This window comes from Opisthocomus hoazin, chromosome Z (assembly GCF_030867145.1).
Source record: "Opisthocomus hoazin isolate bOpiHoa1 chromosome Z, bOpiHoa1.hap1, whole genome shotgun sequence".
Lineage (NCBI taxonomy): Eukaryota > Metazoa > Chordata > Aves > Opisthocomiformes > Opisthocomidae > Opisthocomus > Opisthocomus hoazin.
Genome location: NC_134454.1, coordinates 89,732,669 through 89,757,870, shown reverse-complemented (window position 1 = coordinate 89,757,870; position 25,202 = coordinate 89,732,669). Strand labels below are relative to the sequence as shown.

Below are 25,202 nucleotides of genomic sequence, written 5' to 3'. Positions count from 1 at the left end.
TGTTACAGCTGTTTTTATGTAAAATTTGAGTGAGTTTTCAGTAAAATTTTCCTTTAAAAAATCTGAAACAAAATAATGTAGGTAGTATGCTGTCATTGATTGGAGAATCTTAAGCAAATTGACAGCTTTCATAAACAATTTCCAGTGATCTGTTTGCTTTACACGCAGATTTCCATCATACAATTATCAATATTTCTTTGGTATTAGTAAGCAAAAGTATGGAGGAACTCCAGTCATTGATTGTGTGTGCACCCTTCGTACACACGTACATAAATGCACATGTTCATCTTGTTTGAACATAGCATGCAGTTCATTCTGAGGTTTTTCTCACTAGCTGGGTATAAATATTAATAGATACCATCTTTGCTTGGTTTTCAAAGGGCACCGATTCTTTTCTTGACGCCATCTGTTGAGATAAGGTAGAGAAGCTTTATTAGAATTATTATTAATTATTTCTAAGCTTTATTAGCTTAGAAAACTTTATTCTTAGTAGAGCATGCACCATGTGGAGCACCTGTGACTTGAGATACAATTGTTGGACAAATGCAGCCTTGCAAATGTATTCAGATTCTCTTCCTCTGCATATAAATCCTATGTTTTCCTTACATAAATCATCCCTACATGTATCACAGTCTTCTCCCCTACTCAGGTGAGCAAACTTTCCTGTACATAGATAGACTGTAAATATATCAGTGTTGGATATTCAAGTGAATGCTGAAACACTGACTATATTGCCTATTTTTATATAAAGCTTATTCAGTTACCACTTCCAGTGTCATTCCTCTCCGATTCTTCAATCCTTGGCCCAAATCCCTGAAGGGATTCTTGCTTCTGTAGTTCTAGATATCCGTCTCTGAAAGCTTTCTCTGCTTATATCTGTTGTATCTCCCTTTTCAAAAGACAGTCTAACCAGAATTCCCTGAAAATTCTCTTTGGCCTGCCTCCTTATGTAGAGATCAAAATAAATAACTAGTGTAATTCCTTGGCAGTCAGTAGTTTTCTTCATGACCTGTGAGTGAGAAGACATGCTTATTGGCGTTGGCAGGGAACGTATTTGGCAGCAGCTCTTCTTTAAGCAGTAAACTCTGTGGTAATTCTTGGAAAGATAAATTAATAACAGCTTGCCTGTGGTCTTCCTATAGGTAAATCTGTGAATTAGACCAACAGATCTTTGTGGCCACTGCTGGTTCCGTATATTCAGCGTGCTAGCTGGTTGCACGCAGGAAGGGTCACGAGGCTGTCTAAGCCTTTTTCAAGCAACAGCTCTGCAAGACAGCATCTTAAAGCTTTCAGAGCCTTTCTTAAAGGTTGAATAGATTGCTGATTATCAGAGTGCAGAACTTTATCAAAGAAGAACGAAAATGTTCTGTAGAATCCTGGAAGTAGGTGGTGTCAGAACTTGAGCTGTGTGTGTATGCATGCATGCTCTGAAGGGTCTTCTGGTACTCACCAGACTTCTCTTAACTATCAGTCTTCTTCATATCTCATTAAATGATAGGAGTGTCTGTAGGTTCCTAAATAGCAAATCTAGTAGCCTCCATTGCAGTTTTCTTCACAGTGCTTTAGTGTCTCTTTTTGAAGCATCAGCCTGCTCAAAATATTTTGACTCTCCATAATCTTACTTAAGATAGGTTTTCTTGCTATTTCTGTGGGTTTGGGGTTTCTTTCCCTTGCAGGGTCCACTTATAAACCAGCGTAAGAAAAAGAATCCTGAAAGATTGCTAGTGGGCCCTGCAAGGAAAGAAAAAAACCAGCAAACCCCCTTGTTTTAGCCTCCTCTCCACTGTTAGTATGTTTTGATAAGGTATGATCCATTCTTGATGAATTTAAGGGTAATGGTTTGGATTTTAAAAAGTCAAATTAGCATTGCTGAAACTGGAATGAATAATCAATCAAAAAGTCAGGCAACTATATCTGTCTTCTTCCTCTCAGGTGGTGTTGAGTAGTGTCTTAAAATCACATTGTTTTCTCCCTCCTTCCTGTTTAGCAGAAAGACCATGAGACGTAGCAGTGCTTCAGGGCACATTAATGCTCCGCTTGTGCATCTCGATTTGAGTATTCCTCATTGAGAAGAGTCAGTGTGAAACGGAGGAAGTCCTGTAACTATCTGAAACTATTATAGGCAGTAAATCTTTCATGTAATCACTTCAAATTGAGTTACTTGCCTGTCAAGTGTTCTCTACCCAACTGAATCAAATGGAATGGTGCTGCAAATCAAACTTCTTTCTTATGGATCGCTGCCTTTTGTACCTATGCTCATGTGGTGCCTCCAAAAGGTCCAGGTCTGTGTCCTGTGTAGAGCACTTAACCCCTTCTTCATGTGTTAGAGCTGCTTGGTTCACACTGTTCCACGCTTATTGACCTTTTTCAGGGTTAATACGAAACTCACCTGTTTACCCCTGTGCCCCAAATGTGTGGTACCTGAGGTATTGCTTTGAGAGAGCTTTGAGGACCCACTGATGACTAGTTAATTCTGCTGTGTACTGTTGATTGTGGTGGTAAGGGTGTTTGAAACCATACTCTTAAAACTGACGTTAATCATAAGGCTGAATTTGCAAAGCATTGACCTCAGTATCTTCCTGATACATTTGCCTGAAAACATTCCATGAACATACCTCAGATGTTTAAAAGAAGGCCATCCTGCTCTTCAAAGCTCGTTTTGAGAAAATAAAGTAGTCAGTCAGTATTACGTGATCCAACTCCTCTAGTTCTGTGGCAGACAGCCACCTTAAACAACCCTAGGATAAATCTGACGGTATTTACTTTTTAAAAAACACCTTTTTTTTATATATCTGCTGTATTTACTTACAACATCATCTATCTGTAGGCCAAAAGTACTCTTTAAAATTGATTTGAAAGTCTCTTTTATATTTAATGTCATATATATTTGCAGCGGATTGTATTGTAATGGATTATTGAATAGGGTTATATATGACAAATTAAATCTGACCATAGTCGCTTTTGGCAAGAGACATTTGCAGTCTGAAAGGCCTAATTTGTGAGAAAAATTGCAGGATGTCATTTTATATATGTCTTCTTGTGAACATTTCTTAACGAGAAAGACATATTTAGCTCTTAGCACTTCGTATTTTGTCAAATAGATGTGATTCTTATTTGTCTTCTTTTTATATATGTCTTCTTGTGAACATTTCTTAACAAGAAAGACGTTTTTAGCTCTTAGCACTTCGTATTTTGTCAAATAGATGTGATTTTTATTTCCTGTGGATCAAGGTAAAGGATTGGAATCTAAAATTAGCTAGGGTTGGAAAACTGAAACTTCTTGGTTAATATCCATTAGAATGATCAGAAAGTGGGATGGAAGGAACCCAATGAGATGAAGTTTCGTCTCCCTCTCCCAAGCAACTAAAGGAACACTCTAATTTTGACTGGCAATTACGGAGGCAGCAGAGCTGAGCAACTCTCACACCGGGTTGTAATGCATCCGCAAGCAGCGTGGAAATAAAAGTGCTTCCAGAGAGCTGCGAAGATGCCGAGGCAGCTACCTGGAGTTGTGACTGGGCTGTTAAACTGGCTGCGTCCATCAGACTTCTGAATTAGATGTGTGCTTTTTCCCACTACTGCTGCAAGTTAAGAGCAGGTATCTGTAGCTGTGTGAATAGAAGAAACCGCCTCAGTAAACAAATCTCTGGACTCACCAACACCAGATCCGTTGTTCTTTCTTCTGTGTCCAGTCAAGTACGTTGTTCTGTTGATACCTACAGTGTTTTCAATGCTCTGTACGTAGGAAATGGCAGATGAGATTAGAGGTTTTTGATTGATTTATGTATAAATCAGTCACCCTCCAAGAACGTTTGCATGTTAAGAACATACGTGCTTTTCTTTTAAAAGTAATAGAATTGGAATGGATTCCTTTCCAGCAGAAATTTCCTGTAGGCTTCCATTGCTTGACCAACTGCAAACAAACTGTTATTTATCTAAGGAAAAGGAGCGGCTCGTAATATATTTGTATTTGGTGGTTTTTGAAATAGCGAGGCTAATCTATCATTTCTTTGTTGTCTGAATGAGAAATAACAGTTGCTTAGGAGATTGTGTTTTTGCAGAGATTATGGGCTAGATTATAGTTCGCCATTAGTCACAAATAGCTTTTCTTGGACAAGAAACAATTATGGAGGAAGCAATATTTTATAACGCTCCAAACAAAGAGCTGCAGAAGCACGGCTGTACTACAGCTCTGCCATTACGGAGTTTCGGAACAACAAGGAAGTGAAAATTCTGCTCCACCCCAGGGACCTTGGCATTGCATTCCCCTGCTGCCTCTTCTGTCACTGGAAAAAAACAGGGTTGCCCTTAGGATAGTGAGCTTGAACGATAAGGGATACGGTTCTTGCTCAGCAGGAGGGTATTGTGTAAGAGGTCACTTTTGGCATAATGCATATTGATTAATTTCCTAGCAAATTGAGTACTTGGCTGCTGGATCTTTCTGAACCTGGGACACTTGGACATCGGTAAATGAAGGCCCTGGGTTTTAGGCTCTCTTCAGTGTGTGTTTCCAAACCACTACTTCAGGCACAGCTGAAATTGAGCCATTTTTCACCCTCCAACAGGAAGAGTACCCATGACGGACTGAGGAATCCTCAGGATGGTTATTCATTTTGCGTTAGTAATGAAATAGCACATCATAACAATGATGAATCTTGAAAGCCGGTTCTTCTCTCATTCCTTCCTATCCTGGTCCGATCAGAGTTCTCATTACTGAATAACAAGGTCTCATGTTTGCTATTGCTTCTTTCCCGGAGGCATGAATCACAGAATCACAGCATGGTCAGGGTTGGAAGGGACCTCTGTGGGTCACCCAGCCCAACCCCCTGCCCAAGCAGGGTCACCCAGAGCAGGCTGCACAGCACCGCGTCCAGGCGGGGCTGGAATATCTCCAGAGAAGGAGACTCCACAGCCTCCCTGGGCAGCCTGGGCCAGGGCTCCGTCACCCTCAGAGGGAAGAAGTTCTTCCTCGGGTTCAGCTGGAGCTTCCTCTGCTTCAGTTTGTGCCCGTTGCCCCTTGTCCTGTCGCTGGGCACCACTGGAAAGAGTCTGGCCCCATCCTCCTGACACCCACCCTGCAGATATTTGTAAGCATTTCTAAGGTCCCCTCTCAGCCTTCTCTTCTCCAGGCTGAACAAGCCCAGCTCCCTCAGCCTCTCCTCGTAGGAGAGATGCTCCAGTCCCCCCCCCATCCTCGTAGCCCTGCGCTGGACTCTCTCCAGTAGCTCCTCATCTTTCTTGAACTGGGGAGCCCAGCACTGGACACAGCACTGCAGATGGGGCCTCACTAGGGCAGAGTAGAGGGGCAGGAGAACCTCCCTCGACCTGCTGCCCACACTCCTCTGAATGCAACCCAGGATCCCATTGGTCTTCTTGGCAGCCAGGGCACACTGCTGGCTCATGGTCACCCTGTCATCCACCAGGACACCCAGGTCCCTCTCCACAAATTGTGAACTGCTGTAAGGTTGTGATGCAGAAGGTGGGCTCTGTTGCTGGCAGTCATTTGTTGCAGTTGAGTGGCTGTATCTGCAGACCTCTGCCCTGTGCATGGAGCTCTTGCTTGCTTTATGAAGTCCAGGTGGCTTTGGGCAGGAGACGAGTGCCCAGGGGTCAGCCTGCCTAGGCCCTGCTCTGTGAATGCTGATGCCTGAGATGGAGTTTTTATGAATTGCTCCTAATTTAGGTGCCTACTTCTCTGCCTAGCGGGGCACGAAGCCTGTGAACCTGAGCTTGATTTTCTCGTTTTCTATTCCCCGTCTCACTGATGCTGAGAGAGTTGCAGGTTAAACAGCGTAAGCTGTTTTCAGGACTGTAACCTCAGAGGCAGCTATTGTGCACATCGAGACTTGAATGATTTTTTTCCGTTACTTGAATGCAGACTTCCGTTGCTGTGGAATGGTTTTTCATCATGTAAGTGGAGTAACAGAAAAGCTTTTTCTGAATTTATATTAGCAGCTTCTTCCCTCTCTCTCTGTCCCTTAATAGCTAATCCTGGTGCAGCTGATAGGCAAATATTTGTCCAGGTCTGGTCCAGCTCAGACTCTTTGGTAAGATCCAGGAAAAGATACAGAGATTCAGAGGAGACTCATAAGAACCCGTTAAGAGTTGGAAAGCAAACTTTGTAGTAAAACTCTAGGAATGTGATTCGTTTCTCAGCAAAAAAATAGTAAGGGTGACTTGTGCAGTCTCGGTGGAGATCTGGGGAGACGAAAATTTGGAGCACAGTCATTGTAGTTGGCAAATAATTATGTGTAATGGTGCTGGAAGCTTTGTGCTAGGAATATGCTTTGCTTCAGTCTTGTTTTCAAAGGCGTGTCGAAGTGCCAAGTGCCTTTTCTACCTGACATTGACCCCAAAATCAGGCGAGGAGCTGACAGTTGTGTAGACTTCTTTCCTGCGTTTGAGATTAGTGCTTAAAGAGCTGAGCGAATACTGGGGTTGGAAGCTCCACACAGTCAATATTGCGCTACGCTTTCGAAGTCTTCTTAGCTTTCAGATGTGTTAAATGTCCTTTTTCAAGCACCTCTTTCTCCTGCACAGGCATTTGCATTGCTATACACCCTCTTCAGCCACCCCGTTCTCCTGATTCCTCCTGGGTTGGTTCCAGTAGGGAACTGCAGAATCAAAACCCAGTAATGTTTCATTGGATTTGGTGATGTATTTGCTCTGTAGACCAATTAATTTTATCTTGAATAAACAGAGGCTGTTCTTATGTTTAACTGTAGGGTATAAAAAATATAGCTTGGATTTGGGGTTGGTGTTGGATTTGGTTTCCTTTATCTATAAACGCCGATGAAATGGAGGGGGAAAGGGGGAATGAATGGTGAATTGTTTAAACGGTGAAAAACATGAATAAGCTTTGTAGAGACTTTACCAATATAGGAAGCTAACCCACTACTGAAATACTGAATTGACAGGATTTTACCTTGACTTCATTTTTTTCTGGATCCTAATATTCCTTTTAGAGTTTGGCTAGTGGGTTGCTGGTTTTGCCTTTGTACCGAAGGATTTCTCTAGCATTCCAGACAGCTTTAAGGCACTGCCACTTCACCCGTGGAGCTGCAAGGACTGCTACAAGACACCTAGAGTGCCTGCTTGGGGTGGGGGCTTGGCAATGGCGGTGAACAGCAGGAGTGAATGACTGGAGGTACTGAATATTTAACATTTAACAAGATAAGAGGTGCCTTGATACTCAACCAAGAGCGTAGCTCAAACCTGGGTTGGAATGGTGACAATTAATACTAGTTAAGAGCGAGGAGTCAGTTTACAGGAAGCACTTGACGTTGAAGTGGCTCTAGTAAAATGAGACACAAGTAGCAACAGATATTTTCAAAAAGCTGTCAAATCACAGAGTTGTCAAGAACGTGTGAAATGTGGTCGGAGTCTGCAAAAAAGTTGAAGAGCTTAAGTGATCCTGTGTGGGTTTTCTAAGGCACTTAGATCCAAACCGAGTTACCAATGTGTGCTCTTGTCCAGAGAAGAGTGCTTAAGTATGTAGATCTCTATAAAATGACATGGTAATCTCTCAGGCAACACAAGTATCATTCAGCCTAAATAAATCATAAAGCTATGGAGAGGTGTTGTGGAGAGTATTGCATTTTTCTTATCATAACCACGTTTTATTTTCAGTTGGTAGGATACTCTTACTGCTGAAGTAGATGTTTTTTGTTGCTTTTTTCTTTGGCTTTACTACCTCTGTAACTGAAAAAATGTTGGGTTTTTTTGGACTAAGAGTCACTGATGTATGGTGCTGCAGTAACGATGCAGTTTGACTCTAGCAAGATAGCTTCCACAGAAGATGAAAGAGGATGCTCCAGTTGTTTCGCTTCCAGTTTTAGAACACAGTGGGACATTCAAAAGCCCTGTCTTAAATGGAGGCTTTTGGGTACCCAGCTGCAATGAAGGATTTCATAGGAATGAGGACAACTGCTTGTCTCGCAGAATCACAGAATGGCAGGGGTTGGAAGGGACCTCTGTGGGTCACCCAGCCCAACCCCCTGCCCAAGCAGGGTCACCCACAGCAGGCTGCACAGCACCGCGTCCAGGCGGGGCTGGAATATCTCCAGAGAAGGAGACTCCACAGCCTCCCTGGGCAGCCTGGGCCAGGGCTCCGTCACCCTCAGAGGGAAGAAGTTCTTCCTCAGGTTCAGCTGGAGCTTCCTCTGCTTCAGTTTGTGCCCATTGCCCCTTGTCCTGTCGCTGGGCACCACTGGAAAGAGTCTGGCCCCGTCCTCCTGACACCTACCCTGCAGATATTTAGAGGCATTTCTAAGGTCCCCTCTGAGCCTTCTCTTCTCCAGGCTGAACAAGCCCAGCTCCCTCAGCCTCTCCTCGGAGGAGAGATGCTCCAGTCCCCTCCTCATCCTCGTAGCCCTCCGCCGGACTCTCTCCAGTAGCTCCTCACCTTTCTTGAAGTGGTGAGCCCAGAACTGGACACAGGACTCCACATGGGGCCTCACTAGGGCAGAGTAGAGGGGGAGGAGAACCTCCCTTGTCCTGCTGGCCACACTCCTCCTCATGCACCCCAGGATCCCATTGGCCTTCTTGGCAGCCAGGGCACACTGCTGGCTCATGGTCACCCTGTCGTCCACCAGGACACCCAGGTCCCTCTCCGCAGAGCTGCTCTCCAGCAGGTCCGCCCCAGCCTGTACTGGTGCCTGGGGTTGTTCCTCCCCAGGTGCAGGACCCTGCCCTTGCCCTTGTTGAACCTCATCAGGTTCCTCTCTGCCCAACTCTCCAGCCTGCCCAGGTCACGCTGAATGGCAGCACAGCCTTCTGGTGTATCCACCACTCCTCCCAGTTAGGTGTCATCAGCAAACTTGCTGAGAGTACATTCTAACTCTTCATCCAGGTCATTGATGAAGAAGTGGAAGAAGACTGGGCCCAGTACTGACCCGTGGGGGACAGCACTAATTACCATCTCGTTTGTTTGTCTCAGGCTTTGGAGGTGTGAAAAGAAATAGATTTTTTTTTTTGTTTTTTTCTCCTCCCTCATGTCCTGCGGAAAAATCAAACTACTTCAGAATGCCCTTTCCACAGGAAATCGCATAGCTGCATTCTTGCTTCCCTCCTTCTTAAGATTATTTGTTAAATGTAGCTTCCCGTGGAATGCAAACCAGCTTTTTAAGTAGCTTTCACCACTTTCTTGTTAAGTATAAAAGGCCTATTTTAAAGAATAGGCATGGCCAGTCTGCAGCCCAGAACTTCGGGATGGAGCTTCAGGATGAATCTTCAGAGCAGTAAGACAGGAGTGAGCAGGGAAATCTGTATCGTTAAACAGAAATGTTTTAGGCCAAGAAACTGGTTTCTGTGAGAACTGGAAACACGTTCCCAGCTAGTAAACATAGCAACAGAAAGTGAAATGAATGTGAATTTAGTTTGTGTGTCTTCCTAAAAGTGAAAAGATTTGATTTTAATGCTGGAGAAGTCAAGAGATCTCTACAGCATCGGAAAGGGCCGGGTCTGAAGTGGTCCAGCTGCTGGTTAGCATGAGCGGGGCTGCAGCTGCACCGCTCCGACCCGCGGAGCCGTCTCCGGGGTCTCAAGGAATGCGGCATCATTCCGTACGAGCACGTTCCTGATGCTGAAGACTCCATCAGCAGATAGGATATTACCTTTTGAGTAGCTTACACGACTGCTAGTGGAGTGTTTTGTAAGGTGCTAGGCACTGTCTGTCATTTATTGTTCTGATGCTTTTTTGAATTCTGAATGCTGTTTATTCCGTGAGCTGATTTAGGGTTCTTTTCTTTATTCTTTCTAACGAGCAATCTTGTTTTCTCTTTTTCAGCTTTTCTGGGAGAAGAGGCTACAAGGCCTCAGCGCGTCGGATGTCAGTGAACAAATCATAAAATCCATGGAGCTACCTAAAGGTCTTCAAGGTATTCTGTTCACTTGCTGCAGTTGCTTCAGGTCCACAGAGTTGTTTGTGCTTAAAAAGGACAGGGTTTTCGATGCTCTTAAGAAGTTTTGGGTTTGCGGTCAGATGAAGTGAACTTCAAATTGTAAACGTTCTTGCTGACAAAATACCTCAGTCTCTAGAACAGTGTTTATTTTTAGTTTGGTTATGTAGTTTATATAAACCACACTTCAGAACTGCACTCTTATTGGTGAAAGTTGGTCTAAAATATGTTCAAGTCGTAGTTCAGAATTACAAACTTTTTTCCACTGCTTGGGAGATTTTCTTGGGAATATGACTGTTGTGAAAATCTCCAGTGTTTATTTTCCAGAATTAATTTAATACCTTGTCGCATTAAAGCAAAGGCTGTGCTGGTGTGGATTAAGACCATGAAGCTGCAAAGAAACTCTTTCGATATGTGACTGATAAATTTATGATGGGATCATCTTTATTAAAAAATTGGTGATATTGGAATTGCTAGTGTAAGCAAAAAAAAACCTAGCCAATTTTAGAGACGAGACGCCTTTTGGAACGCGAACTTACGCTTAAATGAGAACTGTGCTATTTCAAAGCCATTTTTAAGAGCTTGCATTTAGCTATTTAGATTATACAATGATGTATATTATATTACATTATATTACAAACTCTGCCACTGGAAGTTGCATGTGCAATGGGAGTGGTAACTGCTCAGTTGTCTTTGTTGTAGGAGTTGGCCCAGGTAACAATGATGATACCCTGTTATCGGCTGTTGCTAGTGCTTTGCACACCAGTTCCGCGCCCATCACGGGGCAGCTCTCCGCAGCTGTCGAGAAGAACCCAGCCGTCTGGCTGAATACATCTCAACCCCTCTGCAAAGCTTTCATCGTCACGGATGATGACATTAGGTGAGTTGTGTAAAGTCTTCGATAAATGAAAAGCAAGTTCAAGTAAAGTAGATTCCTTCCTGGCTCAGTGCAGTCCTGGAGATGAGGGAAGATAACGAAAGAGAAGTGTGAACATGTTTCTTGCACCTATTGATTAGTTCAGTGATGTGAAAAAAATGAAAACCTGAGTTCTCTCTTTGTGGTCAATATGGTGATATAAAATATTCACTAAGGTAAGAGTCACAATCCCCATTTTCTTTCCCAAGAGAGTGTCCTAAACATTAAGCTATAGTCATGATCAGTACTGGCTTTCTTCCTTCCCATTTCTGGTTTGGTTAAGTTAATTTGTTGATCTTAGTTAAGAAGTGAATCACAGAATGGTCAGGGTTGGCAGGGACCTCTGTGGGTCACCCAGCCCAACCCCCTGCCCAAGCAGGGTCACCCAGAGCAGGCTGCACAGCACCACGTCCAGGCAGGGCTTGAATATCTCCAGAGAAGGAGACTCCACAGCCTCCCTGGGCGGCCTGGGCCAGGGCTCCGTCACCCTCAGAGGGAAGAAGTTCTTCCTCATCTTCAGCTGGAGCTTCCTCTGCTTCAGTTTGTGCCCGTTGCCCCTTGTCCTGTCACTGGGCACCACTGGAAAGAGTCTGGCCCTGTCCTCCTGACGCCCACCCTGCAGATATTTGTAGGCATTTCTAAGGTCCCCTCTCAGCCTTCTCTTCTCCAGGCTGAACAAGCCCAGCTCCCTCAGCCTCTCCTCGTAGGAGAGATGCTGCGGTCCCCTCCTCATCCTCGTAGCCCTCCTCTGGACTCCAGTAGCTCCTCATCTTTCTTGAACTGGGGAGCCCAGAACTGGACACAGTACAAAGGAGAATAACAATATTGCCCTATAGCACATACACTGTCTTGAAGTGGGAGACTGGGATAGAATATGGAGAGCATAGATAGATATACTCACATATGGGTAAAGATTTTGCTTTTTAATAGCTGCACTGTTAATTTTGTTTTCGAAGAAAGGCTCATCTTTTTTTGGGCACTAAAAGCAGGGGCTTCAGCACTGAGTTTCAAGGCTAGGACTGAGTGAAGATAGAGATTTCTTGTTGCATTGACGAATTTCCAGAGTGTAGCAAGGCATGGGACATAATCCAGTCTTTTATTCTTTTTTTTTTTAAGTATTACTTAGCATGAATCAACATGTGGGATTAACATTGCCTGCAGTATCACATTTTTGGTTAAATTCTGGGTTGCACCGGGAATCTGAGGACCAAACTTGAATCTTGCCACTTAGTGGAATTCACCCTACACCAAAGTCCAGTACTGTCACATTCTTTTCTAAACCCTAGATGGCCAGATGAAGCTTCTGCAGAGCTAATATTAAGGTATAGAATTATTAAGGCATAGAATTAACTGATTCCCAGCCCTTTGCTTAGGGATTTACTTTGCTTTATTTTCTTAAACATCAGCTTGAAATGCTTTTAAAACGTAAACTCTTCTGGCTTTGTCACTGGAAGTGGCAGGGCAGGATGAGAAACTTTCTTAGCATATTTGACAATATTTATTATTTATTGGAAACAAAATTCCTTTGGAGTCTTATCAGTCATTCAGTTGTTTTTACAAAGCAGATTCTGAATTTGATGTCAGACAGTACTGGCTGTCAGGAAGGATACAGGTTCTGAACTGGGGCAGCTCTGCCTCCGCGAATCTGCTCCCTTTTCAGTGTCTTTGCAGGTCCATGTAGGCAGCTCCCTACAAAAGGGTTGAATATTCTTAGAAGTTACCTTTTCCTACTGTCAATGTGAAGCTGGCTTTCATTCTGAGACCATCCAGAAAACCCATTGCATGAAGCAGCGTCGGAATAAGGCAGCTGTTATCACGAAGGGAAGCAGTGCAGTTGCTTTCTGAACTTGCAGAATGGTGAGGAAAGGTTGACCGTTGGGATAGCTGGTCCGGTGCCAGCGTATGTTCTTTTGTACTGTAAATTCTTCAGGGAGACCATAGCAGTTGTTTACATCTAATAAAAGAGCTGGCAGCTTGACTCATGTTTAACTTGAAGTGTTCCTGGTCATGTAACGGTGGTAAATCTCTTTCATAATCGGAGTAAAATGCAAAAATTCCTCTTTTGGTTCAGCACGTTTAGTGGGAAAACATAAAATAACCTCCTGTAAATGCATGGCTAAGAAACAGCCGTGCTTCCTTATCACAGAATCCCAGAATGGTCGGGGTTGGAAGGGACCTCTGTGGGTCACCCAGCCCAACCCCCTGCCCAAGCAGGGTCACCCAGAGCAGGCTGCACAGCACCGCGTCCAGGCGGGGCTGGAATATCTCCAGAGAAGGAGACTCCACAGCCTCCCTGGGCAGCCTGGGCCAGGGCTCTGTCACCCCCAGAGGGAAGAAGTTCTTCCTCATCTTCAGCTGGAGCTTCCTCTGCTTCAGTTTGTGCCCATTGCCCCTTGTCCTGTCACTGGGCACCACTGCAAAGAGTCTGGCCCCGTCCTCCTGACCCCCACCCTGCAGATATTTGTAAGCATTTATAAGGTCCCCTTGCATCCTTCTCTTCTCCAGGCTGAACAAGCCCAGCTCCCTCAGCCTCTCCTCGTAGGAGAGATGCTCCAGTCCCCTCCTCATCCTCGTAGCCCTCCGCTGGACTCTCTCCAGTAGCTCCTCATCTTTCTTGAACTGGGGAACCCAAATCACTATCACTAGGGACTATCACTAGTGCTTGTCCCTCATCACTAGGGACAAGCACTGTTTTTTTTTTCCTGTTTGTGGGCTGCACCTTCTGCCTAGTTCTGGGCTTCTCAATGCTGGTCCTGTGAAAGGTAAGAACGTAAAAGGAGGCTGGTGTGGTTCCCGGTGGCGTTCACATCCAAATCTTAGCCTCCTGTGTTCTCTGCACTGTTGAGTTGCCTCCATTTCCATCAAAGGCTAAGGGTGACATCCTTTGAGTCTCTGCTGGATAAATGCTTTAACCAGTTTCTCTCTTTTGGGATGAACTGGGGAATGGCATCTTCTGAAAAGAACGAGGAAGTGGATTGTTTTTTCTAGTAGTGCTTAGGTGGATGAGGTTTTGCAATATAATCTAAAATTCATTTTTGACTCACAGCTCCGTTCTGCTTCATAGTCCAGTCTATCATTCTTTTCAATTGTCTCTGTCTTTAGTGAGATTTTCTAAAGCTTAGAGTCTTCAGGGAATTTCTTTTCCTACAGCATGTAAGTAGTTTCTGAAAATCCCAACTTTCGGTTTTCAACAGCCCTTTCTCTTGCTCAGTCGAGTTTCTTTGCTGAGCACTTACCATCACCCAGTAGGTTTTGTTCCTGAGCTTTCTGGGGTATTTTGGCAATTGCCCTTTTCAAATACCATGGCAATGGGACTTCTGCTTTTCCTTCTTGGTAGCCATCACCTGCTAAATTTACCAAAGCATAACAATTCATGTAGTATGTCTGGCTGTGTCGTGCTCTGCACAGTGGTGGCTACGAAACCTGTTAATCTGTCCAAAAACTGAGCTGTACTTGCTGTGAGACAGGAATGGAGAATAATTCAAGTTTAAAGCTTTCTAAGTTTGGCATGGGTTTAAGAAGGTCTTAATCTTATACTATATGAGCCTTGATCCAAGCTGGTCAGCTGTAGCTTAGTCCCTCACAATATTCCTCAATAGCCTATAGAAATCTCACTTTCAGTATGACAGACCAAAGCCACAAGTACTATAATGTGCCAAAGGAAGAATATGAGAGATGGAGAATGTTTCTGCAGTCTGAGCTCTCCTCAGGAATAAGAAACCTGTAAGTGGAGTCCTGCGTTCAGCTCTGGAGCCCTCAGCACAAGAAGGACATGGAGCTGTTGGAGCGGGTCCAAAGGAGGGCTACAAAAATGATCCGAGGGCTGGAGCACCTCTCCTGTGAGGACAGGCTGAGAGAGTTGGGCTTGTTCAGCCTGGAGAAGAGAAGGCTGCGGGGAGACCTGACTGCAGCCTTTCAGTGCTTAAAGGGAGCCTACAGGAAAGATGGGGACAATCTTTTTAGCAGAGACAGCAGTGACAGGATGAGGGGTAATGGTTTTAAACTAAAACAGGGTAGGTTTAGGCTGGATATAAGGAAGAAATTCTTTACAATGAGGGTGGTGAAACATTGGAACGGGTTGCCCAGAGAGGTAGTGGAGGCCCCATCCCTGGAAACATTCAAGACCAGGTTGGACAGGGCTCTGAGCAACCTGATCCAGTTAGCAGTGTCCCTGCTCGCTGCGGGGGGGTTGGACTAGATGAGCTCTAGGGTGCCCTTCTGACCCAAAACTTTCTATGATTCTGTGATTTCTAAGGTAAAGTGACGTGCTGCAGGGAGGCAAATCCCTAAGTAATGCTTATCAGTCATGGCTACAAGAGAAACTCTCTGACCCCAGACCTAAAGACCAGTTTAATACAGAGTACGTCAGGAAAGCGCAGTAACTAGGCAGCTGAGAATTTCCATAATCCCCATTTAGAGCATGCTGTCTCAGCAGTGTCAAATTTCTGCTTAGAGGGGAGGAAGGGATGGGAGAGAGCTACTGGAAGTGGTGTGTTGGAGAGGTGGATGTGGGGAGGGGGAATTAGCAGGTGCCTCTAAACCCGAGTTTAACACAATACAGCAAATACAGGCAACGTACTGGTAATGAATTCTCCTTTCAGCAGTGCATCTCAGATCTGGTTAGTGGAAGACACCTGGAATCCCTGCTGCTGAGAAGCTCTAGAGTATGTTTTTTCACAGAAACAGAACAAATATTACTGTAAGCACTGACGGTGACGGCTCTCGATTAGAGTGTCTCCAGAAAATACAGTATTTGAATGTGCTGGCAGAGCAGCAGAAAAGGGATATTACCTCCCTCCTGACATATAGGGAGGTGGAACTGGTGTGCAGACAAGGACAAGCCGGTTCAGTGGCTTTTTACCATCTAATCCAACACCAGTCCTATATGTAAAGATACCTTTGTGTTTCTGCTGCAGCTAAATGCTGTTACCAGAGCTATACGCAATTTTTTATTTGGATGACAGAGTAGATCTTGCAGCGCCAGAACGTGAGGAACTAAATCAAATAATTTTAACAATATAGGAAAATAGGGGAGGCTGGCACAATTTCATGGCTGGGTTGTGTACAGTAGCGTGGCCTCACGCATGTCTTTAAAGCACGCACACATCACTTGGTTGCATGGGCTGAGAAGAGTGCGAGTAGTGAGGACGAATAAAATTGTTCTCAGCACTAAGGGAATCATCCGAATGCAGAGCTGCACACGATCTTGGATAAAGCAGCTTCCCACCGAAAAAAAGGTTAGAATTGGAATTAGGGCCTTGTGGATTTCTGTGTTAGGAGTAAGGTGTCTTTAATCTCAGCTTGCTTTTGAAGGCCATAGCACTTAAACTAAAGGATGAGGATTGCGTCTTGCTGGGAGGAAGGCTGCAAAGAGCCTGCGGCCAGGGAGCTGCTTAGCAGCCAGCGATGGAGGTGAGAAGGATCAGCACAGGCTGCTGGTGGGGGGAAGCTCCATCGCTGGGATGGTGCCGGGGAGCTGAAGGGCTGAGGGTGAAGAGTGAGCACTTGTGGGCAGCGTGCTGCTACCCCTGCTGACCTCAGGGGCTGAAGTATTTCCCTGAACGCTGCTGTGATAAACTAGCATGAGAAATCAGATTAATCAAATGGAATGGAGATACTCTTAAATCCTAGAGTTGAGTTAGTAATAAAGGTGAGCACTTATTAGTAGAGTTTTCTTCCTGTTGGTTCTTAAACGTTTAGTCTTGGCAGTTCATGTGCTTTAAAAGTCCTATTACTTGTGTAAAAAGAGCCAAGTTTTTAGTATTTAAAAACTGCATTTGCTGAAAGACCAGACTCTTCAGGCCTGGGAGTGCTGTGAATTATTTTTGTGCTGGTACTGCCTGGGAGAGCAACTAGCTGGCTGAAAATCTGGAGACGAGGTGACTGGGGAAAGCTGTGTCTTCACGTGAGTTTGGGAGGCGAGACGTAGGAGTAACCTCTGGAGAAGGCCACGTACACTGTACGTAGGGCCCGAAATAACGGCAGCTAGTCCGAGATAACAGAAAACTGGCTGTCATTTCTGTGTGTTGTGAGATTTCAATACTGCAGTCGTATGTCCGAGGTGGTAGGAAGGGGCTCGTTAGAAATCAGGATAACGGCTCTGAAATCTGGGACAGATTGAGCTTATGCTTCAATGTACTTTTTTTCAAAACTTCATCAGCACAGTTAAACACATTTAAAAGAAGATCTCAAAGAAAGGAGCTGAGCAAGGTGGTAAAGCTTATGATTGTTTTGTGCCCAGCTCCTCAAAGTTGCTGTAGAAGATACTCGCTGGCCTTTATGTTACATTGTACTTCTGGACCCCAGGCTCACTGAAGAGCAAAGCAGGGAAAGACCTTGTAGCACCAAGACAGAAAAGATGTTCCAGATGAACTTCTTGTGTGCGTTCTCTGATACACGCTGACGTTATGAAATATTCACAGCCTGGAACAGGCCTCCTTGCTCTCCCGGCTCAGCTCTTGGTGGCTGAATTCAGGTTACTGAGTGGGCAAGGTCATCTAAATGCCCTGTGACTTTTGACAAAAAGAGGATTGATGATTTCCCTTATCTTCACTAAATATGTGATGCTTCCAGGGCTTTTCCAGGAGATACACTTGAAATGCTCAGTGACCAGAACCACATTCAAGGAACATTTACATTTCATCCATGATCCATCCTTTGTAAGGGTGGGGAAGTGTATTCTGGATGGGGCCTCACTAGGGCAGAGTAGAGGGGAAGGAGAACCTCCCTCGCCCTGCTGCCCACACTCTTCCTAATGCACCCCAGGATCCCATTGGTCTTCTTGGCAGCCAGGGCACACTGCTGGCTCATGGTCAGCTTGTCCTCCCCCAGGACACCCAGGTCCCTCTCCGCAGAGCTGCTCCCCAGCAGGTCAGCCCCAGCCTGTACTGGTGCCTGGGGTTGTTCCTCCCCAGGTGCAGGACCCTGCCCTTGCCCTTGTTGAACCTCATCAGGTTCCTCTCTGCCCAACTCCCCAGCCTGTCCAGGTCACGCTGAATGGCAGCACAGCCTGCCGGTGTGTCCACCACTCCTCCCAGTTTGGTGTCATCAGCAAACTTGCTGAGGGTACATTCTAACTCTTCATCCAGGTCATTGATGAAGAAGTTAAACAAGACTGGGCCCAGTACTGACCCCTGAGGGACACCACTAGTTACCGGCCTCCAACCAGACTCAGCATCGCTGATGACAACCCTCTGAGCTCTGCCATTCAGCCAGTTCTCAATCCACCTCACCGACCACTCATCCAGCCCACACTTCCTGAGCTTCCCTAGGAGGATGTGATGGGAAACCGTGTCGAAAGCCTTGCTGAAGTCTAGGTAGACAACACCCACAGCTCTCCCCTCATCTACCCAGCCAGTTGTGCCATTGTAGAAAGCCATCAGATTGGTCAGGCATGATTTCCCCTTGGAGAATCCATGCTGACTACTCCTGATAACCTTCTTTTCCTCCACTTGCTTGTTGATGACCTCCAGGATAAGCTGCTCCATCACCTTTCCCGGGATGGAGGTGAGGCTGACCGGCCTGTGGTTCCCTGGGTCCTCCTTCCTGCCCTTTTTGAAGACTGGAGTGACAAAGATAGTCCGGTGGGATACTGCTCCGTTAGCTTTCTGTTTGGTCCTTTCAAGTAGCTCGTCTGGGAGTGGAAGATGGTGGGTCGCGTTCGTTCCTTCTGGCTCCATATGAAGGGGAGTAAAGCAGGCAGTTGGGCTGGATGATCGGAGTAGGTCCCTTCCAACTGGAAGCATGTTATCGTATTCTGTTCCAGGTTAAAAGAAGAGTTGAGAAACCAGTCCTGAGTCATTGCTTATGCAAGTTTGATGCTCCCAGCCTACAAGCATGCCTGAAGGACTGACGTTTCTGCCCCTTCTGCCCTTCTCTCCCTGCAGAAAACAAGAAGAGCGGGTGCAACAAGTGCGTAAAAAACTGGAGGAAGCACTAATGGCAGACATTTTGTCACGAGCGGCTGATACAACAAAAGACATAGATGTAGAAATGGATAACGGAGATGAAGCATAAAAAGAAATCAGGTGAGTCGGGTCTCCGGGAGGCACGCGCTGGGATTTACCTGTCTCAGCTGCTGGCAGTCGTTCGGCGGACTTGACGTGAAACTGGGATAAAGCAATCAAAGTAACTGGCCTTTTTCTGTTCTGCAGAATTTAATTTAGTAAAATCACATAACAATTTCCAGAAACTTTTCTGTTTATTTTTAAATGGATAATAAGCCTACGAATTATTTTTCCAAGGTATCTTGTATCTTACACCTGTTTACAGCACTGCTCTGTGGATTTGCCAAACACTTTCTTAAAAAATCTTTTTTTTAATCATCTGCAGAAGAATGGTAATTTCTACTCTTGTTTCCATTGAGCTCGTTGTGCTCATTTATGGAAGCGCGCAGCTTTGAGATGTGACCTTTTCATGAGGAGTTAACTGAAGTTCTAACAAAGAATTCTATCTGGAGATGGTTGTGTAGTTTTAAGGGAACTGATTTCATTTTTGTGTTCTGAAGTTGCGGCCCACAAGGGGAAGGAATTTCCGATTTGACAGATACAAAGGAGTTAACTTTTATACAGCTACAAAGAGTTTGGGTAACTTGTAGACATAGGATGGAAGTTTCCAGGCTGTGACCTGCTTTAGCGTGACTGCTAGCCCTTCAGCCTGGTATTCAGCCTGTAGCACAGAGCCGTAATTCCATGGCATTTTGGCTCTTCCCCTATATCACAGAATCCCAGCATGGCAGGGGTTGGAAGGGACCTCTGTGGGTCACCCAGCCCAACCCCCTGCCCAAGCAGGGTCACCCACAGCAGGCTGCACAGCACCGCGTCCAGGCGGGGCTTGAATATCTCCAGAGAAGGAGACTCCACAGCCTCCCTGGGCAGCCTGGGCCAGGGCTCCGTCACCCTCAGAGGGAAGAAGTTCTTCCTCGTGTTCAGCTGGAACTTCCTCTGCTTCAGTTTGTGCCCGTTGCCCCTTGTCCTGTTGCTGGGCACCACTGGAAAGAGTCTGGCCCCATCCTCCTGACCCCCACCCTGCAGATATTTAGAGGCATTTCTAAGGTCCCCTCTCAGCCTTCTCTTCTCCAGGCTGAACAAGCCCAGCTCCCTCAGCCTCTCCTCGTAGGAGAGATGCTCCAGTCCCCTCCTCATCCTCGTAGCCCTCTGCTGGACTCTCTCCAGCAGCTCCTCATCTTTCTTGAACTGGGGAGCCCAGAACTGGACAGAGTAATCCAGATGAGGCCTCACCTGGTGCAGCCCACAGCCAGGTGTTATTTGTGCACTCGGTATCTGCACTGTGCACTGGGTTACTGCTTCAGATACAAGGGCAAGTTGCTTCAGTAAATTATTAGAAAAAAGATGTATTTATAATGTACCCACCGACCGCTGAATACTCATGTTTCTAATGCACGGTCACTTTTATTACTTGTAGTGTCAGTGCAACCAACATAAAGAGAAATTTGATTTTAAAGTTGCAGACGAGCTATTTGCCAGTGCTGTCTACTGGCCACTTGACAGGCCAGTAATCTCGATGTTTTCCAGGTTACTGGAAGCTTTTAATTACTTTAAGTTATAGCTATTTACTATTAGACTCTTAGTCCCTGAGTACTTCTCCTATAAAAGTCTAATGATGGATAACTTTAAAGGAATCACAGAATAGTAGGGGTTGGAAGGGACCTCTGTGGGTCATCTAGTCCAACCCCCCTGCCGAAGCAGTGTCACCTACAGCAGGCTGCACAGGATCTTGTCCAGGCGGGTCTTGAATATCTCCAGAGAAGGAGACTCCACAACCTCCCTGGGCAGCCTGGGCCAGGGCTCCGTCACCCTCAGAGGGAAGAAGTTCTTCCTCATCTTCAGCTGGAGCTTCCTCTGCTTCAGTTTGTGCCCGTTGCCCCTTGTCCTGTCGCTGGGCACCACTGAAAAGAGCTTGGCCCCATCCTCCTGACACCCACCCTGCAGATATTTGTAGGCATTTATAAGGTCCCCTCGCAGCCTTCTCTTCTTCAGGCTGAACAAGCCCAGCTCCCTCAACCTCTCCTCGTAGGGGAGATGTTCCAGTCCCCTCATCATCCTCGTAGCCCTCCACTGGACTCTCTCCAGTAGTTCCTCATCTTTCTTGAACTGGGGAGCCCAGCACTGGACACAGTACTCCAGATGAGGCCTCACCAGGGCAGTGTAGAGGGGAAGGAGAACCTCCCTCGTCCTGCTGGCCACACTCTTCTTGATGCACCCCAGGATCCCATTGGCTTTCTTGGCAGCCAAAGGAAGTCAGGGAAGAACATTATTTTAAGATGTGAAATTTCCAACTGTTGCCATTTGAAAATCAAATTGTCATTCTGAATTTTTTAAATTAGCACAAAAGAATGATTTTGTGATGGAGTCGTAAATCCGTTGGGAGAAGTGCTTCTTTTTGCTCTGGCACGGTGGTTCTTGGCAGACAGCAGTTGGATCGGTAGACCTTGAGCTTCATCAGCTTGTGAACTCGTTACCCGTTTGCGTGTAGGTCGCCAACGTGCATGTAAATGTGTTGGCTGTGCTCTGTCAAACTGCTTTTTGCCCCAGTGGCTTTGCTTGAGGACTTGAACAAGATTTTTGGGCAAGTGGATCAGTTAATTTAAAACAGCTTGAAGGGTGCAAGGTTGTTTTCCTTTGTACAGACTACGTACCAGCCCATTTTAAGAACTTATCCAGAATTTAACAAAGCTTATCCAGGCTTTGTCTTGTCAATCATTATTCCTCCAACTAATTTTCAACATTCCAAAGTCCAGTTTAGTCTTCTTTTTGCTGTGTTCCAGATGGTCCAGGTAAAGCAGCATTTGTAATGTTTCAGGCTGGATGTCCAGACCAAACTGGGACATGCTGGCGTTTTCTTACTTTTTGTACTAGGCTTGAGGAACTTCAGGATAAAAATACTGTTTTATTTTCGGTGTAACTGAACTATTAGATGTAACAGAGCAGTTACACTTCAGCAGATAGATCTGTGAGGTTGTCCTGGGTTCAGCTGGTAGATTCAGCAGACCAGTTAATTTAAAACAGCTTGAAAGGTGCAAGGTTTTTTTCCTTTGTACGGACTGAAGTTCCGGTAGGGTCTTTTTACGTGAAGAAACTTTTGATGTGCGCGTTATGCTGTATGTAAAAAAAGAATTCAGAAAGAGATTGAAGGCCGTAATGAAGCGCCGCAGAAGCCTGGGTGATCACAGAATCACAGAATGGTCGGGGTCGGAAGGGACCTCTGTGGGTCACCCAGTCCAACGCCCTGCTGAAGCAGGGTCACCTACAGTAGGTTGTAGAGGACCTTGTCCAGGCGGGGCTTGAATATCTCCAGAGAAGGAGACTCCACAGCCCCTCTGGGCAGCCTGGGCCAGTGGCTGGATGTTAAAAGCATCGTATGGATGCGGGTTGTGCTTCATGAAGAAGTGACTAGACATCTGTGGGACTCTTAAGTGGCTACTTAAATCGTATTAATTTTTTGTTACCCGCTTACGAGCTATTTATGGTGCGCTCTTGATATGGAACCGAAACCCAGCTGTGACTGCTCCAACCAAGTCGTGCTAGTTGATGCAGCCACCAGCCTTTACTCACCCAAAAGGGGTTATTTCTGTCTCTTTTACAGGTACTTTTGACTGACTTGTCCCAGGAGGAGCTTCCTAAAAGACAGAGGCACTTTCTCCTTCGGTCTTTCGTTATAAGAAGAAACGGACCCATGCACATTTATATAGCTTTCTAATAGCATTAAAACCAATGCCTTTTTTAGACTCCTATTTTTGATGTATATATCTTATTTGAAAAGCAACTTTATTTTGTGTCCTATGACTTAAAGTCCTTTTTTAAGTATCGAACGTTACCCTTAATCTAAAGCTGAGCTTTTGATGCCAGGTTGCAAACCTACTGGAATTATATTGCCTGTACTAAATAGTTGTTTTTCCTGTGGTTTTGGTAAGGATGGATCAGGAGAACAGAATGATTTCCCAATTAAAGATTATTGTGACTCTGTATATAAACAGATTTTTATACCTATGGGTGAAAGCACCTGTACATTCTTCCGTCATCACTGTAAAGAGAAATAAATGATTATATTCCAAGCAGCTGAAAACTTGTTGTGTTGTGGATGGAGCGAGCAAAGAACGTCCCTGCTCGTGTTCCGGCGTTCCCGTGGCCAGATACTGGGTAGACTGGGAAGGGGGTCTATCGGCGAGCCTGAACTCAGGAGCAGCTGTGGGTTTCTCAGCCGAGCTGAAGCATGATTGTGTATCGCCTCTGGGAAAGAAGACTCCTGAAAATAAGCAGCGAGCGTGGCTTGACAGAGTTCTGCTTTGAGGTGAGCGCGAGACGGTAGAGAAAGCGTCTTCAGCGCAGAGCGCGGTGGGTGCCGGAGCTCTGGCTGCTTTCTGTCTGCCGAGACAGAATCACAGCATGGTCAGGGTTGGAAGGGACCTCTGTGGGTCACCCAGTCCAACCCCCCTGCCGAAGCAGGGTGAAGGACGAAGCGGGGAGGACATGGGGGTGGCCTGCGGCTGCGGAGCCGGCTGCGAAGCGCGCTGGGTCTTGCACGGTTCCTCAGGAAGCTCAGCAATAATCAAAAACACTGAGCAGGTTTGCTGAACATCCCTGGAGAGACTTGAAATTGCTTGGTGGGTCGGAGTAGTTCCGAGGTTAGAGTAAGGTCTGCGTCTCCATGAGTAGCGATGTGTCGGACCGCTCTGCAGCCCATGGTGGGAGAAGTTTTCCACCGCTCCCGGAGTCTGCCCGCTGTGCTCACCGGAGGGAGAGCGGGGAGACGGGCGATCTCCCTGCAGGGTTTCTTGGGCTGGGAATCGAGACCAACTGTCTTTTTTCCCAAGCAGCTTCCTCCAGTTTGTAATTGGTCAGAGTAGAAGAGAATGGTCCTGGTCTTCAGCCTGGTCACAGCCTGGGGAGCGATCAAACTCTCTCCTCGAGAAAAGAATGTGAAATTGGGGAGAAGCCATGCTCCCGACAAATGACCGTTACTTGGTGACTTTCATGAAGGTTGCTTTTGGGGAATGTGTGCGTGCTGCACCGCCGAGTAACTTCTGAGAAGACAAGAGGCTGACAGAAAGCGGAGCTGGGGTGAGGATGGGTGAAAGCACGTCAGCGCTGATAATCAGTTGAATTTCAGAACAGTCGATGCTTGTTCTAACTGGGGGGGTTGTTATCATTTAATTACCGACCGAAGGGCCCGTGAACAGGGCTGGGAGCGACCTCTGCCCAGCTCTACCCTGCGGTCATGGCTGGGGGATGGAAATGCCGGGACACGGCTCTTCGGGTGATCATGTGCTGAAGCGCGATAAAACCAGCGCAGGAGGGGCTCTAAAAGGCTCTTCACAAGTACAACATTTCAGGTAAGAGCAGATACAACCCCTTCAGAAGAAAGGTTACTCTCAGTAGTAACTGTTGAACTGTGCCTTGTAGGTTTTTTTTGCTGTTTATTACACCAATATGAACACTTAGTGCCCTTGGGGTTGTCCTGTGAAAGCTGTGCCGGCTGCTGTAGCTCCTGCGAGATGTTGCTGCGCTCTTTAATGTGCTGTTGTTTTATTTCCTAATGATGTCTCTCACCACTTTTTTTAGTGAGTAACCGCCGTTACTAAAGGTAGCTGAAAAGCCTCGGGGGAGGAAAATGCCTCTCTTTTTTTTTTTTTTTTTAATGGAAACGTGTTCTCTGTCACAACTGGGAAGCTGGGTATTAAAACCTGAGAAGATGCCAGAGTTTGAACTCAAATTTGACAAAAGGATTCCCGCTAATGGCTTCCATCACCTCTCTGCCGGAATCGTGGCTCTGGCGGAAGCCTTTCTTCACAGAATCACAGGATGGTCGGGGTTGGCAGGGACCTCTGTGGGTCACCCAGCCCAACCCCTGCCCAAGCAGGGTCACCCAGAACAGGCTGCACAGCACCGCGTCCAGGTGGGTCTGGAATATCTCCAGAGAAGGAGACTCCACAACCTCCCTGGGCAGCCTGGGCCAGGGCTCCGTCACCCTCAGAGGGAAGAAGTTCTTCCTCGGGTTCAGCTGGAGCTTCCTCTGCTTCAGTTTGTGCCCATTGCCCCTTGTCCTGTTGCTGGGCACCACTGGAAAGAGTCTGGCCCCATCCTCCTGACCCCCACCCTGCAGATATTTGTAAGCATTTCCAAGGTGCCCTCTCAGCCTTCTCTTCTCCAGGCTGAGCAAGCCCAGCTCCCTCAGCCTCTCCTCGTAGGAGAGATGCTCCAGTCCCCTCCTCATCCTCATAGCCCTCCTCTGGACTCTCTCCAGTAGCTCCTCATCTTTCTTGAACTGGGGAGCCCAGCACTGGATACAATACTCCGGATGGGGCCTCACTAGGGCAGTGTAGAGGAGAAGAACCTCCCTCCTCCTTCTTCCACCTGTTGGCAGTGAGA

At 46.2% G+C, this 25,202-nt stretch overlaps 1 protein-coding gene across 1 annotated transcript in view; it reads left to right on the top strand.

Moving 5' to 3' along the window:
- Positions 1–22,899, top strand: part of LOC104339060 (methyl-CpG-binding domain protein 2) — a 49,735-nt gene extending 26,836 nt beyond the window's left edge. The window contains exons 4-7 of the mRNA XM_075410703.1: positions 9,788–9,878; positions 10,602–10,779; positions 18,702–18,842; positions 22,420–22,899. Of these exons, the coding sequence (XP_075266818.1) occupies positions 9,788–9,878; positions 10,602–10,779; positions 18,702–18,831 (399 nt within the window). The 3' untranslated portion in view covers positions 18,832–18,842; positions 22,420–22,899. The remainder of the gene's footprint in view (positions 1–9,787; positions 9,879–10,601; positions 10,780–18,701; positions 18,843–22,419) is intronic.
- The last annotated feature ends 2,303 nt before the right edge of the window (positions 22,900–25,202 follow it).